Source organism: Cebus imitator, unplaced genomic scaffold, assembly GCF_001604975.1.
Source record: "Cebus imitator isolate Cc_AM_T3 unplaced genomic scaffold, Cebus_imitator-1.0 Scaffold385, whole genome shotgun sequence".
NCBI lineage: Eukaryota > Metazoa > Chordata > Mammalia > Primates > Cebidae > Cebus > Cebus imitator.
In genome coordinates this window covers 2,757,420-2,770,800 of record NW_016107700.1, presented here as the reverse complement: position 1 = coordinate 2,770,800, position 13,381 = coordinate 2,757,420, and the positions used below count along the sequence as shown (strand labels likewise).

At 46.4% G+C, this 13,381-nt stretch overlaps 1 protein-coding gene across 1 annotated transcript in view; it reads left to right on the top strand.

Annotated features, from left to right (window-relative positions):
* Nucleotides 1–2,777, top strand: part of CMTM2 (CKLF like MARVEL transmembrane domain containing 2) — a 15,403-nt gene extending 12,626 nt beyond the window's left edge. Inside the window, exons 3-4 of the mRNA XM_017508043.2 lie at nucleotides 1,503–1,604; nucleotides 2,423–2,777. Of these exons, the coding sequence (XP_017363532.1) occupies nucleotides 1,503–1,604; nucleotides 2,423–2,623 (303 nt within the window). The 3' untranslated portion in view covers nucleotides 2,624–2,777. The remainder of the gene's footprint in view (nucleotides 1–1,502; nucleotides 1,605–2,422) is intronic.
* The last annotated feature ends 10,604 nt before the right edge of the window (nucleotides 2,778–13,381 follow it).

Sequence of the window (13,381 nt, the reverse complement as noted above, 5' to 3'; positions counted from 1 at the left end):
AGAAAGAAAGAAAGAAAGAAAGAAAGAAAGAAAGACAGACAGACATAAAATAGTGTACATTGTTTATGAATATATAATATGTAGAAACGCACAAATTTAGGTGGGTAAACTGCGCATCAGCTTCCAATGTGTGACTGTCTTTGGGAGGACAAAAGTTGGAGGAGGGAGGTGAGAGGAACAGTAACAGGGAGGGAAGTGAAGGGGCCGCACCTCCATCCATGAAGCTGGACTTCTTGTTTCCAAAGAGGCCTACAGGGGACATTTGCAAGATGTTAACATCTGTTAAATTTCAGTGGCTCCTGGCCTGGTGGAGGTGGGAGTGGGGGTAGGATGTTCTATTATTTTCTGGGTATTTGAAATGGATCAAAATTCAAAACATTAAAAAGGAAAATGCCTGAAACAAAGTGGCCAGGGAAAGACAATAGCAGGAAATGCCATTATAGAAACCAAGGGAAATGGCAGGTGTCTTCCGGAGCTGCATGATCAGCTGCTTCCCACCCCATCGTCTAGCCCCAGGAGTGATGCAGGAGGAAGCCAGCCTGCTTTTGGCCAGCTCTGAGGAGTCTGGCAACGCCTTGTCAGTAGCGTGAGGGAAACAAGCATATGGGGAGGGCGAGATTGAAGTCACAGGGGATGGGCAGGAGGGTTGATGAAGGAAGAGGAGGCAAGGAGAGGAAGGGGTCTAGGAAGTCAGGCCAAGGACAGGGGGTTGCAAAGGAAGCTGCCAGGCTCCCAATGACACGCTATAGTCCATCAGAGCCAATGCAGCCCATCCAGACTCCAGAAAGGGGAGCTGGCCCTGGAAGCTGAAAGGCAGTGCTGGGGTCCTTAAGAGGGACATCATGACATTTCATAGTTGTATATTTATTTAAATGGGTATTGGCCAGGCACTTTGCCTCATGCCTGTAATCCCAGCACTTTGGGAGGCCGAGGCAGGTGGATTGCTTGAGTCCAAGAGTTTGAGACCAGCCTGGGTAACATTGTGAAACCCCATCTCTACTAAACACACACACTTAGCTGGGCATGGTGGCACTCACTTGTAGTTGCTGCTACTCAGGAAGCCGAGGTGGGAGAATCAACTGAGCCTGGGGAGGTCGAGGCTGCAGTGAGCAGAAATTATACCACTGCACTCCAGCTTGGGTAATCGGAGTAAGACCCTGTCTCAAAAAATAAAAAAGAATAGGAGTATTGGTGGGAGGAGACATAAGCAGAAACCAAATGTGTGATTTCACAGAGATGGTAGAAGAGGGTGCTGGTGACTTCACAGGCTTCAGTACAAGGGCATTTAAGCATCCTGGACATTTTAGGTTTCGATTTAAAAAGCCCAGCAGGAGGGTCACAGATCTGCCCACCTAGCCCAGTGTGCATTTATCTTTATGCATACATTTTTAAATCAGGTGGAAGTTTGCAAATCATTCCTTTGGAGGAAGCTAGCCAGGGTGCAGTGTTTGTTGACAGGGGCCCTGGCTTTGTCTGACGCTGACTCACCTCTCCACCCTCAGGACCTCTTCAATGACCTGTTCTCCTTTGCGTTTCTTGTGGGAGCCATGGTCTTTGCTGTGAGAAGTCGGCAGTCCATGCATCTCCACTACTTACTTGGTGTGGTGAGTCTTTCCATGCTGGGCCGTGCATTTGCTCTGAATTCACCTCTTTTGGAGGATAGGTGTTGTCCCCTGTTTAAGGAAAGGGCTTCTTTATTTTTCACAAAAATCTTGGGATCAAGTCAAAGTTTAAAAGTTAAGTAGGCCAGGCATAGTGATCATGCTTTTAATCCTAGCACTTTGGGAGGCCGAGGCAGGCGGATCACTTGAGGTCAAGAATTTGAGAACAGCCTGGCCAACAATGGTGAAATACAAAAATACAAAATTTATAAAAACACAAAATTTACAAAATTTAGTAGAAAATGTATTTTCTACTAAAATACAAAAATTAGCGAGGCATGATGGTGCATGGCTGTAATCCCAGCTACCTGGGAGGCTGAAGCAGGAGAATCACCTGAACCCAGGAGGTGGAGGTGGCAGTGAGCAGAGACTGCACCACTACACTCCAGCCTGGACAACAGAGCGAGACTTAGTCTCAAAAACAAACAAAAAAAGTAAAATAGACAGATGTTTCCAATGGAGCCACCATTTAAATAAAGATGATGTCCGGGGAGCCAGCCCAAGCTCCGACCCAGAGCAAACGGTCCCACCCTGGCTGGGTTTAAAGAGAAAAAAGTAACAGAGGTGAGAAGGCAGTACGAGGCAGTGGAGAAGGCAGAGGTGAGGGAGTAGACAGGCTCCACGCCTCTCGGGACTGCTCGTCCTTCGAGGGGACACAGGGGACATGTGAAACAGCACCCGCTGATAAACGAGAGAGCAGGAGGGAAACTGGCCACCTTGAGAATGGAAAGCAGGAGTCACGAGGACCTTTTGTTTTCCAGATCCTTATGGGTTTGGCTGCATTTTTTGCTTTTATCGATGTGTGTCTTCAAAGAAACCACTTCAGAGGCAAGAGGGCCAAAAAGCATATGCTGGTTCCTCCTCCAGGAAAGGAAAAAGGACCCCAGCAGGGCAAGGAACCAGAGCCCGCCAAGCCACTGGAAGCTGCCAAGCCACCGGAGCCAGCAAAGGGAAAGAAATGACTTGGCGGAGGCTCCTGGTGTCTGAAACGGCAGTGGATTGTACAGCAATGTTTCCACTCTCTGCCTTGTCTTCTTTCTAGAATGGTTTTCTTTTCCATTTTAATTACCACCTTTGCTTGGAAAAGAATAGATTAATAGATTCTAAAAGCCTAAAGTTGATGTAAGCATTATTTTGTTCAGTCAACAAAAGTTACTGACTGTCAGGTGCAGAGGGCGAGGCCAGGCAGGGCCTGGGAGCCAGGGCTCCTGGAAGTGCTCCCAGGATACTGGGCACCAAGGGCCTGATGTGTAAGTATTGCCAGCTAGCAACCCCGACCAGCCGGTAGAGGGGGGGTGTGGGGGGGGTGCAGAGGAAGATGAGAAACCAGAAAACAAAAGGATCATTTTGTTCACACTGATTTTATTTAATTTTACTTTTTTAAAAAAGCATCCAAGCAATTGTTATGAGAAAAATAAGTTTGTTGGCCTTCCTCGCAGTTTAGTAATTTTTTTTTTTTTTGAAACTGAGTTTCACTCTCGATGCCCAGGTTGGAGTGCAATGGCACAATCTCAGCTCACTGCAGCCTCTGCCTCCCGGGTTCAAGCAATTCTCCGGCCTCAGCCTCTGGAGTAGTTGGGACTACAGGCACGTGACACCACGCCTGGCTAATTTTTTATATAGTAGAGATGGGGTTTCACCATGTTGGCCAGGCTGGTCTCGAACTCCTGATCTCAGGTGATCCACCCGCCTCAGCTTCTCAGGGTGCTGGGATTACAGGTGTGAGCCACCGTGCCTGGCCTGCAGTTTAGTATTGATCCTCACTGAGGTTCACTCCGGTGGAGGTGAGGAGGGCAGGGGGTGTCATCTCCTCAGGGCTCAGGGCCTCCAAAGGCCTGAGTCAGGCTGGCATATAGGCTGAGCAGGGTGGGCATAGGAGGAGCCTAGGGGCTGTTTCCCTCTGGGGCCTGGAGTGTCTCCCTCCACTGACAACCTAAGCATAAGGCCTGGAGTGCCCACACGCAGGCCTTGCAGGTCTTTCCACCAGGGAAGGCCCTACTCTCACTGGAGAGTCCAGCAATCCTGGCAGGGGAGGGGCTGCCTCCATGAGAGAAAAGCCAGGCCCCAAACTGACCCATGAGGGGCCGGAAGGGGGTCTATAGGGGGGAAGCGTGGAGCCCCAAGCCCAGCCTGGGAGACAGGCTGGGAGGGTCTGCTGAGCCGTGGGGACATGATCGTGACTCAGGCCAAGGGGATCACTGAAGGCTGCAAGGAGACCACGTGCTCAGCTGCTGCTGCAAAGGTGTTCGGGAGGAAGGAGGCCACTGCAGGTCCTTCAGGTGGGGAGACAGGCAGCTGGCGGCCCCTAGGGGTGAAGACCTGGAACTCAAGGTGGCCCCAGGCTCCTCTACCTTCAAGTCCACTGCCCCCTCTGTAGCCTCACAGCACCCCCTGCAGGCCAGGCAGTGTGAGGCACACCTACCTGTGGCTTTGTAGAGAAAAACAAAAATGCACACTACCCTGCCACATGACCCAGAATTCTTCTCCTATGTATTTAGCCAAGAGGAACGATATACTAGAATGTTCGTGACAGGCAAAAACTAGAAAGAGCCACATGTTCAAAGGAGGTAAACATGCTACATTCAGAAAACAGAATGCACTACTCAGCAAAAAAAAAAAAAAAAAAAACACCAACTATGAATACAACAACATGGGTGGATTTCACATTATGGAAACATACCATATGATTCCATTTCAAAGCAGTTCAGGAATAGGCCAAAATACAGTGAAAGAAAGCAGTAGTTGCCTCAGGAAGTGGAGGTTGGAGATTGATTATGTAAACCAAAAAGTATCTGAGATGGGCCACAATTGATTTAGAAGTTTATTTTGGCCAGGCGCGGTGGTCCATGCCTGTAATCCGAGCACTTTGGGAGGCCAAGGTGGGCAGATCACTTCAGCCCAGAAGTTTGAGACCAGCCTGCCCAACATGGTGAAACCCCGTCTCTAATAAAAATACAAAAACTTGCCAGGTGTGGTGGCAAGCGCCTGTAGTCCCAGCTACTTTGGAGGCTGAGGCAGGAGAATCGCTTGAACCTGGAAGGTGGAGGTTGCAGTGAGGCAGAGGGTGCAATCAAGCCACTGCACTCCAGCCTGGGTGACAGAGGGAGACCTTATCTCAAAACCAAAAAAAAAAGTGCCATGGTTAAAGACAATGTGCCAAAAACAGGTCTGTGCCTTTCTGCAAAAATGATTTTGAGGGCTTCAATATTTATTTATTGGGTAGGGGCGGAGTCTCACTCTGTTGCCCAGGCTGGAGTGCAGTGGTGCTATATTGGCTCACTGCAACCTCTGCCTCCCGGGTTCAAGCGATTCTCCTGCCTCAGCCTCCCAAGTAGCTGGGACTACAGGTGCGCACCATCACGTCCAGCTAATTTTTTTTTTTTTCTGTATTTTAGTAGGGATGGGGTTTCACCACATTGCCCAGGCTGGTCTTGAACTCCTGAGCTCAGGCAATCTGCCCACCTCTGCCTCCCAAAGTGCTAGGATTACAGGCGTGAGCAACCATGCCTGGCCGAGGGCTTCAATATTTAAATGGAAAAAGCGTGCTGAAAGGGAAAGAGAAAGGGTATAGTCATATTACAGAATCCACAAGTTGCAAGCGAAAAGGAACAGGTAGGGAAGAGTGAATGATGTCTTCTGGCACTCAGTAAATTAGCACTTGATAAGGTGAACACAGAGCAGCTACCTGTGGGAATCTTTCGCCATCTGTAGCTCTCTGCTTAAGAACAAAAGAAAAGGCAGCTTCTTGCATGACTCAACTCTCACCTTAATTTTTTCCTTTTGGCACAGTGAATCAGGGTCCCAAGTTTTTTTATTTTCACATTTCCAAAGAAGCATAAGGGAGCTTTTGTGGGTACCAGGAATATCGTATCGTCACTGGAGGAGCTGGTCACACAGGCATACACACTTGTCAAAACATTCAATGGTATATTTCAGATCTGTGCATTTCATTGCATGTAAATTTTACCTAACAATGTAAGCTACATATGACAATGCTCAGAATCCCGTGGAAACCTTCCTAAACTACTTTGGTCACTCCTCTCACTTCCGGGGTGACACTTGAGAGCAGGGAGGTTCTCTGCGAATCCCAGGGTATAACGAGCATGAAATGCGGCCTGGGCTGGGCTGAGTGAGACTTCATGCTAAGAAAAGGACCCCGGGACAGAGACATGGGCTGTAGGAAGATGCCCCTTCAGCACAAAACTACATCAGGTAAGTAACCTGCCTGGAGCGAGGAATGGCCTGGGTGTGGGGCAAGTCACTTACACATCTGGTTGAAATGCAGATTCAGCAAAAAGCCTAATTAATTAATTAATTAATACGCACAGAATAAAGATGGATACCATGTCCTTCAAACAAAAGAAACTCAAAAAGGGCAACCAGCAAACAAGAGTCTTGGGGTAGCAGGGTAGGAAACTACAACAAATATTTTAATTTTTTTTCTTTTATGAGATGGAGTCTCATTCTGTCACCCAGGCTGGAGTGCAGTGGCACAATCTCGGCTCACTGCAACCTCCATCTCCCAGGTTCAAGTGATTCTCCTGCCTCAGCCTCCCAACTAACTAGGATCACAGGTGCCCGCGACCATGCCCGGCTAATTTTTTTGTATTTTCAATAGAGATGGGGTTCCACCATGTTGTCCAGGCTGCTTTCCAACTCCTGACCCCAAGCAATCCACTTGCCTCAACCTCCCAGAGTGCTGGGATTACAGGCATGAGTCATCATGTCTGGCCAAGATTTTAAAATTTAACAGAGGGGTTGAATAATGGAATAATTTAAGATGCCAATTCATGATCTGAAAATTTGAGGAAATCTAGAAAATTAAGCAAAAAGGCAGGGAGACTTTTCTTTTTTGGAAAAAATTAAGAAAGACATGGAGGATAAATCTAGGAGGATTTATCTAACAACCGTCTCAAAGGAATCACAGAAGATGAGAAAATGGAATTTTTTTTTTTTTTTTTTTTTGAGACGGAGTTTCACTCATGCTACCCAGGCTGGAGTGCAATGGCACAATCTCGGCTCACCGCAACCTCCGCCTCCTGGGTTCAGGCAATTCTTCTGCCTCAGCCTCCTGAGTAGCTGGGATTACAGGCACGCGCCACCATGCCCAGCTAATGTTTTGTATTTTTAGTAGAGACGGGGTTTCACCATGTTGACCAGGATGGTCTCGATCTCTTGACCTCGTGATCCACCCGCCTCGGCCTCCCAAAGTGCTGGGATTACAGGCTTGAGCCACCGTGCCCGGCAGAGAAAATTTTTAAAAATTTCAGTTAAACTAAAACTGAAGTCTTATAGAAATGACCCACCAAGTCCAGGTGCAATGGCTCACGTCTATAATCCCAGCACTTTGGGAGGTCAAGGCAGGTGGATCGCTTTAGCTCAAAAGTTTGAGATCAGCCTGGCCAACATGGCAAAACCCTGTCTCTACCCCTGTCTCTACCAAAAACAAAAACATTAGACAGGCATACTGATGCATGCCTGCAGTCCCAGCTATTCCAGAGGTTGAAGTGGGAAAATCAATCACTTGAGCCTGAGAGGTCAAGGTTGCAATTAATCAATACTGTACCACTGCACTCCAGCCTGGATGACAAAGCAAGACGCTGAAGAGAAAGAGAGAGAGAGAGAGAGAGAGAAAGAGAGAGACAGAGAGAGAAGGAGGGAGAGAAGGAAGGGAGGGAGGGAAGGAAGGGAGGCAGGGAGGGAGGGAGGGAAGGAGGGAAGAAAGGAGGGAGGGAGGGAAGGAAGGAAGGAAGGGAGAAAGAGAGAGAAAGAAAGAAAAAGAAAAAAGAAAAAAAAGAAAGAAATAGAGACAGAAAGGGAGGGAGGGAGGGAAGGAAGGAAGAAAGGAGGGAAGGAAGGAAGAAAGGAGGGAGGGAAGGAAGGAAGGGAAGGAGGGAGGGAAGGAAGGAAGGGAGGGAGGGAGGGAGAAAGAGAGAAAGAAAAAGAAAAAAGAAAGAAAGAAAGAAAGAGAGAGAGAGAGGGAGGGAAGGAAGGAAGGGAGGGAGGGAAGGAAGGGAAAGAGGGAGGGAGGGAGGGAAGGAGGGAAGAAAGGAGGGAGAGAGGGAAGGAGGGAAGAAAGGAGGGAGGGAGGGAAGGAAGGAAGAAAGGAGGGAGGGAGGGAGGGAAGGAAGGCAGGAAGGGAGAAAGAGAAAGAGAGAGAAAGAAAAAGAAAAAAAGGAAAGAAAGAAAGAAAGAAATAGAGAGAGAGGGAGGGAGGGAAGGAAGGAAGGAAGGGAGGGAGGGAAGGAAGGAAGGATGGAAGGGAGAAAGAGAAAGAGAGAAAGAAAGAAAGAAAAAGAAAGACAGAGAGAAAGAAAGAGAGACACAGAGAGGGAGGGAGGGAGGGAGGGAAGGAAGGGAGAAAGAGAAAGAAAGAAAAAGAAAAAACAAAGAAAAGAAAAGAAAAAGAAAGAAAGAAAGAAAAAGAAAGAAAAAGAAAGAAAAGAAAGAAAGAAAGAAAAAGAGAGAGAGAAAGGAAGGAAGGAAAGGGAGCGCCCACCAAGTGTTGGGCAGGTTTACTAGGAAAGCATCCTCACCTACCTACACATTGCTTGGTGAAATATCAGAATTCTAAAAATTAAGAGAAAATCCTAAAAGCTGAGAGACAGCGCGAACACAAAGATAACACTGACAAGAGAAAAATCAAACAGGTTCCAATATTCACCCAGGATATTGGAAAACAATGGAACCAGGAGCATCAAAGTTCTGAGGGAACTAGCAAATAAAAGACAACATTTTAAAAAAATAGTTAATGACTCCAAGATTACCACTGACAAATACTGCTGTAAAAAAATCAAAAATGTCATGCAACAATTTTTTTTTTAATTCCTAGGAACGCCAAACCCCACAGGAAGCCAGAGGGCGAGAGAGTCCACAGAAGCAGGGCACAGCCGTCAGCCTACTGGAGAAGGGCAGAGTGGAATGTGGGGGCGGGATGGGGAGAGATGGAGACACCCCGCAGTCATCTAGCCACCTGCGCTGAAAGTTATCCTGAGAAGCTCTTAGTTCTAAAGTGAACTACCTGCAGCTCAATGAGACGAGACTACTTAATAATCATGCAGAATTTGATGAATGTGTGTTTGGCTCGTTAACGTTTGTGATCACAGCCATGGCGGCCAACTCCTCTTTCAGGCTTCATATTTCTCAGCTGAATCTTTTCATCTTATACCATCTTTATTCATTTTAATATGTGACTCTATCTTTTTGGTGATTTTAGTTAAAAGTAGTACAGGAAAAAAAATTCAAAGGGGAATGATTTTTATTGTTGTTAAATCTTTTATTTGACTATTTAAAAAAGCAAAGAGGGCCCAGGCACGGTGGCTCATGCCTGTAATGCCAGCACTTTAGTAGTCCAAGGCAGGTAGATCATCTGAGGTCAGGAGTTCAATACCAGCATGGCCAACATGATAAAACTTCGTCTCTACTAAAAACACAAAAATCAGGGCTGAGTGCAGTGGCTCACGCCTGTAATTCCAGCTACTCGGGAGGATGAGGCAGGAGAGTAGCTTGAACCCAGGAGGCGGAGGTTGCAGTGAGCTGAGATCAGCTGAGATCACACCATTGCACTCCAGCCTGGATGACAGAGCAAGATTCCATCTTGAAAAATAAATAAATAAATACAAAAATTAGGTAGGCATAGTGGCACACACCTGTAGTCTTAGCTACTCAGGAGGCTGAGGCAGGAGAATCACTGGAACCCAGGAAGCAGAGGTTGCAGTGAGCTGAGATTGCGCCACTGCACTCCAGCCTGAGTGAAAGAGTGAGATTCCACCTCAAAAAAAAAAAAAAAAAATCAAAGAGTGCAGGGCATGGGTGGCTCAGTCCTGTAATCCCAGCAATTTGAGAGGCCAAGGTGGGTCAATCACTTGAGGTCAGGAGTTTGAGACTGGCCTGGCCAACATGGGGAAACTCCGTCTCTACTAAAAATACAAAAAAATTAGCCAGGCGTGGTGGTGGGCATCTGTAATCCCAGCTACTTGGGAGGCTGAGACAGGAGAATCGTTTGAACCAGGGAGGTGGAGATTGCAGCGAGCTGAGATCATGCCACTGTACTCCAGCCTGGGCAACAGAGTGAGACTCCATCTCAAAAAAAGAAAAAGAAAAACCAAGCAGGAACTTGAAAGTCCAAGGCAGAGGAAGCTTGCTCTCTGATCAGAAGAACTGTGATTCCAAGAGTGTGGGGAGAAATTCCCCTTGGCTCTTTTCTTTATCCTCTTACTTCTCTCCCCTGAAGGCATAAGCAATGTCAGGCATCGTGAAACAGAGTGGAGAAAGTAAAGCCCAAGCTTACTAAACAGAGGGCCCCTATGAACTTGAAAGTGTCAGGGAGGCCATGGACAGGAGAGATCTGAAAGAAGAGGCCCCATCAAGTTGTGCATGAACCCTGGGATCACCTGCAAACTGTGTGCATGGATTTGACCCGAGACAGCATACCGAGGTCCTATAGAACACTAGAACTAAGGTATACTAGAACTAAGCTCCCAGACTGACTGCCCAGGCACACAAAGGAGAAATCCAGATAGCACTGCAGAGAAGGGATAGGCCATCTTGCAGAAGATGAAGAATACAGAGGACCCCAACAACACGAGAAGCCATCTAGACCCAACAGGTGTGCACCGAACACTCCACCCAACAGCAGAATATATATTCTTCTTAAGGCACATGGAACATTCTTTAGGACACACAATATTTAGGACACAAAACAAGTTCAATACATTTTAAAATATCAACATGGGCTGAGCGCAGTGGCTCACACCTGTAATCCCAACATTTCAGGAGGCCAAGGTGGGCAGATCACCTGAGGCGGGAGTTGGAGACAAGCCTGGCCAACATGGCAAAACCCCATCTCTGCTAAAAATACAAAAATTAGCTAGGCGTGGTGGTGGGTGCATGTAATCCCATCTACTCAGGAGGCTGAGGCAGGAGAATCAATTGAACCTGGGAGGCGGAGGTAGCAATGAGCCAAGATCACTCAATTGCAGTCCAGCCTGGGCAAAAAGAATGAAACTCCATCAAAAAAAAAAAAACATTTTACGAAGTGTCTTCTCGAGTTACAACAGAATAAAGCTAGAAATGAATAATGAAAGGAAAATAGCTGCAAAAATATACAATAGCAACCTATTAGAAATGGAAGGACAGGCTGGGTACAGTGGCTCACCCCTGTAATCCCAGCACTTTGGGAGGTTGAGGAAGGTGAATCGCTTAAGCTTAGGACTTTGAGGCCAGCCTAGACAACATATTGAGACACTGTGTCTCCAAAAAAATACAAAAAATTAGGCTGAGCACAGTGGCTCACGCCTGTAAATCCCAGCACTTTGGGAGGCTGAGGCAGGTGGATCATCTGAGGTCAGGTGTTTGAGATCAACCTGGCTGACACGGTGAAACCCCATCTCTTCTAAAAATACAACAATTAGCCAGGCATGGTGGTGCACACCTGTAATCCCCGCTCGGGAGGCTGAGGCAAGAGAATCGCTTAAACCTGGGAGGTGGAGGTTGCAGTGAGCCGAGGTCGTGCTGCTGAACTCCAGCCTGGGCAACAAGAGTAAAACTCTATCTCAAAAAAAAAAAAAAATTAGCCAGACTTGGTGGTGTGTGCCTGTGGTCCAGTGACTCTGGAGGCTGAGGTGGGAGGATCACCTAGGCCTGAGAATTCAAGGCTGCAGTGAACCATGACTGTGCCACTGCACTCCAGCTTGAGCAACAGAGTGCAACTCTGTTCCCTCCCCCTAAAAATAAAGAAATGTAAGGACAGAGTGATAAATCTAAAATTTTAGTTGGCAGCTTTAACACACGTGTTTTAAAAAGTTAATAGGTCAAGTGAAAACAAAAAGTATGCAGAGGGTTTAAATTACACAATTAGCAAAGTATGTCATAGCTGAATAAACTTTGTACCCAACTAAGAGAGAACATTCATTCTTCTTTTTTTTTTAAAATTAGTGAGACAGGGTCTCACTCTCTCAGCCCAGGCTGGAGTGCAGTGGTACAATCATAGCTCACTGCAGGCTGGAACTCCTGAACTCAAGCAAATCCTCCTACTTCAACCTCCTGAGTAGCTAGGACCACAGGTGTGTACCACCATGTGCAGCTAATTTTTTAAATGTTTGGTAGAGGCAGGGTCTCCATATGTTGCCCAGGCTGGCCTTGAACTTGTAGGCTCAAGCAACCCTCCTGACTCGGCATCTCAAAGTGCTGGGATTACAGGCATGAGCCACTGCACCCAGCCTTATGTGTTTTAATACATCAATTTTTAAAGACCAACAATTCAACAGAAAAGCATACAAAGGATGTGAACAGTCACTTCTCAGAAAAGCAGATGCAAGTGGCTCTTCCACATGTGAGAAATGCTTGATCTACTCATAACTAGAGAAATGCAAATTCTCTAATGCAAACTGCTCAGAGCGAACTTGATTTCTAAATAACATTCTCCAGTGAAAAGAACCCGAACTTTTTGGAGGAATGGCTGATTCTAGAGCTGGGAAGCAGAAAATACGAAATGAACCTGGAGCATCTTACAGTGTCATAAAATAAGGAAATAGCGGGGTGGGAAGATGGGGCCTGTTAAGTTCACAGGAGCTCACTTATGTACTGAATGAAGTCTCTAATGAAGGGGGCCTAAGGGCTAAATTGAAACAACTTAGCTAACCAAATTAAGTATGATGGTTTTTTAATTGTAACACAAAGAATTAAATAAACAAGTGAAGAAGAAAAAAATCTTCCTTAAAGCTATCCTGCCTTCTTTCCAGGCATTTCCTGATGTCATCCTATAAGACAAACCCTGGGCTGGGGCTGGGCTATGACAGTTCCCCTCAGGCGCTCACAGCCTGCTGGCAGGATGGACGGCGACGTGACGAGTGTGCAGTCACCTCACATACAGGCACCCACCCAATTCTCCTCTTTCAGCTTCTCTAGTTCAGCGCCATATTTTGCTTTTTCTCAGTATCCGTTTTGTAAATTAAGATATAAATTACATGAAATAAAATGTACCCATTGTAAGTGGACAGTTTGATGTGTTTTGACAAATGTAGGTCCCTATATAACCACCACCCCAATCAAAATAAAGAACATTTCTTAGCACTCCAGGAAGCTTTTTCCTGCCCCTACTCCCGGCTACCACTGATCTAATTTATGTTACTGTAGCTTTCTTTTGCTTGTTCTAGAATTTCATAAAAATGAAATTATGGAGTAGGTATATTTTGAGTCTGGCTTCCTTCCTTCAACATACTGTCTGAAGAATGCATTACTTTATCAAAGCGGAGTAGTATTCCATTGTATGGCTGTTTCTTTATCCCTTCACCTGTTGATGGCCACGTGGTTTCCAGTTCAGGCTATAAAAATTATGAGTGGGTCAGGCAGGATGACTCATACCTGTAATCCCAGCACTGTGGGAGGCTGAAGAATTCTTTAAGTTCAACAGTTCAAGACCAGCCAGAGCAACATATTGAGACCCCATCTCTAAATTAAAAATTAAAAAAAGAAATAAGAGGCTGGACACAGTGCCTCATGTCTGTAATCCCAACAGTTTGGGAGGCCAACACAGGTAGATAGCATGAGCCCAGGAGTTCAAGACCAGCCTGGGAAACTTGATGAAACCCCACCTCTACTAAAATTACAAAAAAACAAAAAACAAAATTAGCCAGGTGTGGTGATGCACACTTGTAATCCCAACTACTTGGGAGGCTAAGGCACAAGAGTCGCTTGAACCCAGGAAGCAGAGGTTGTAC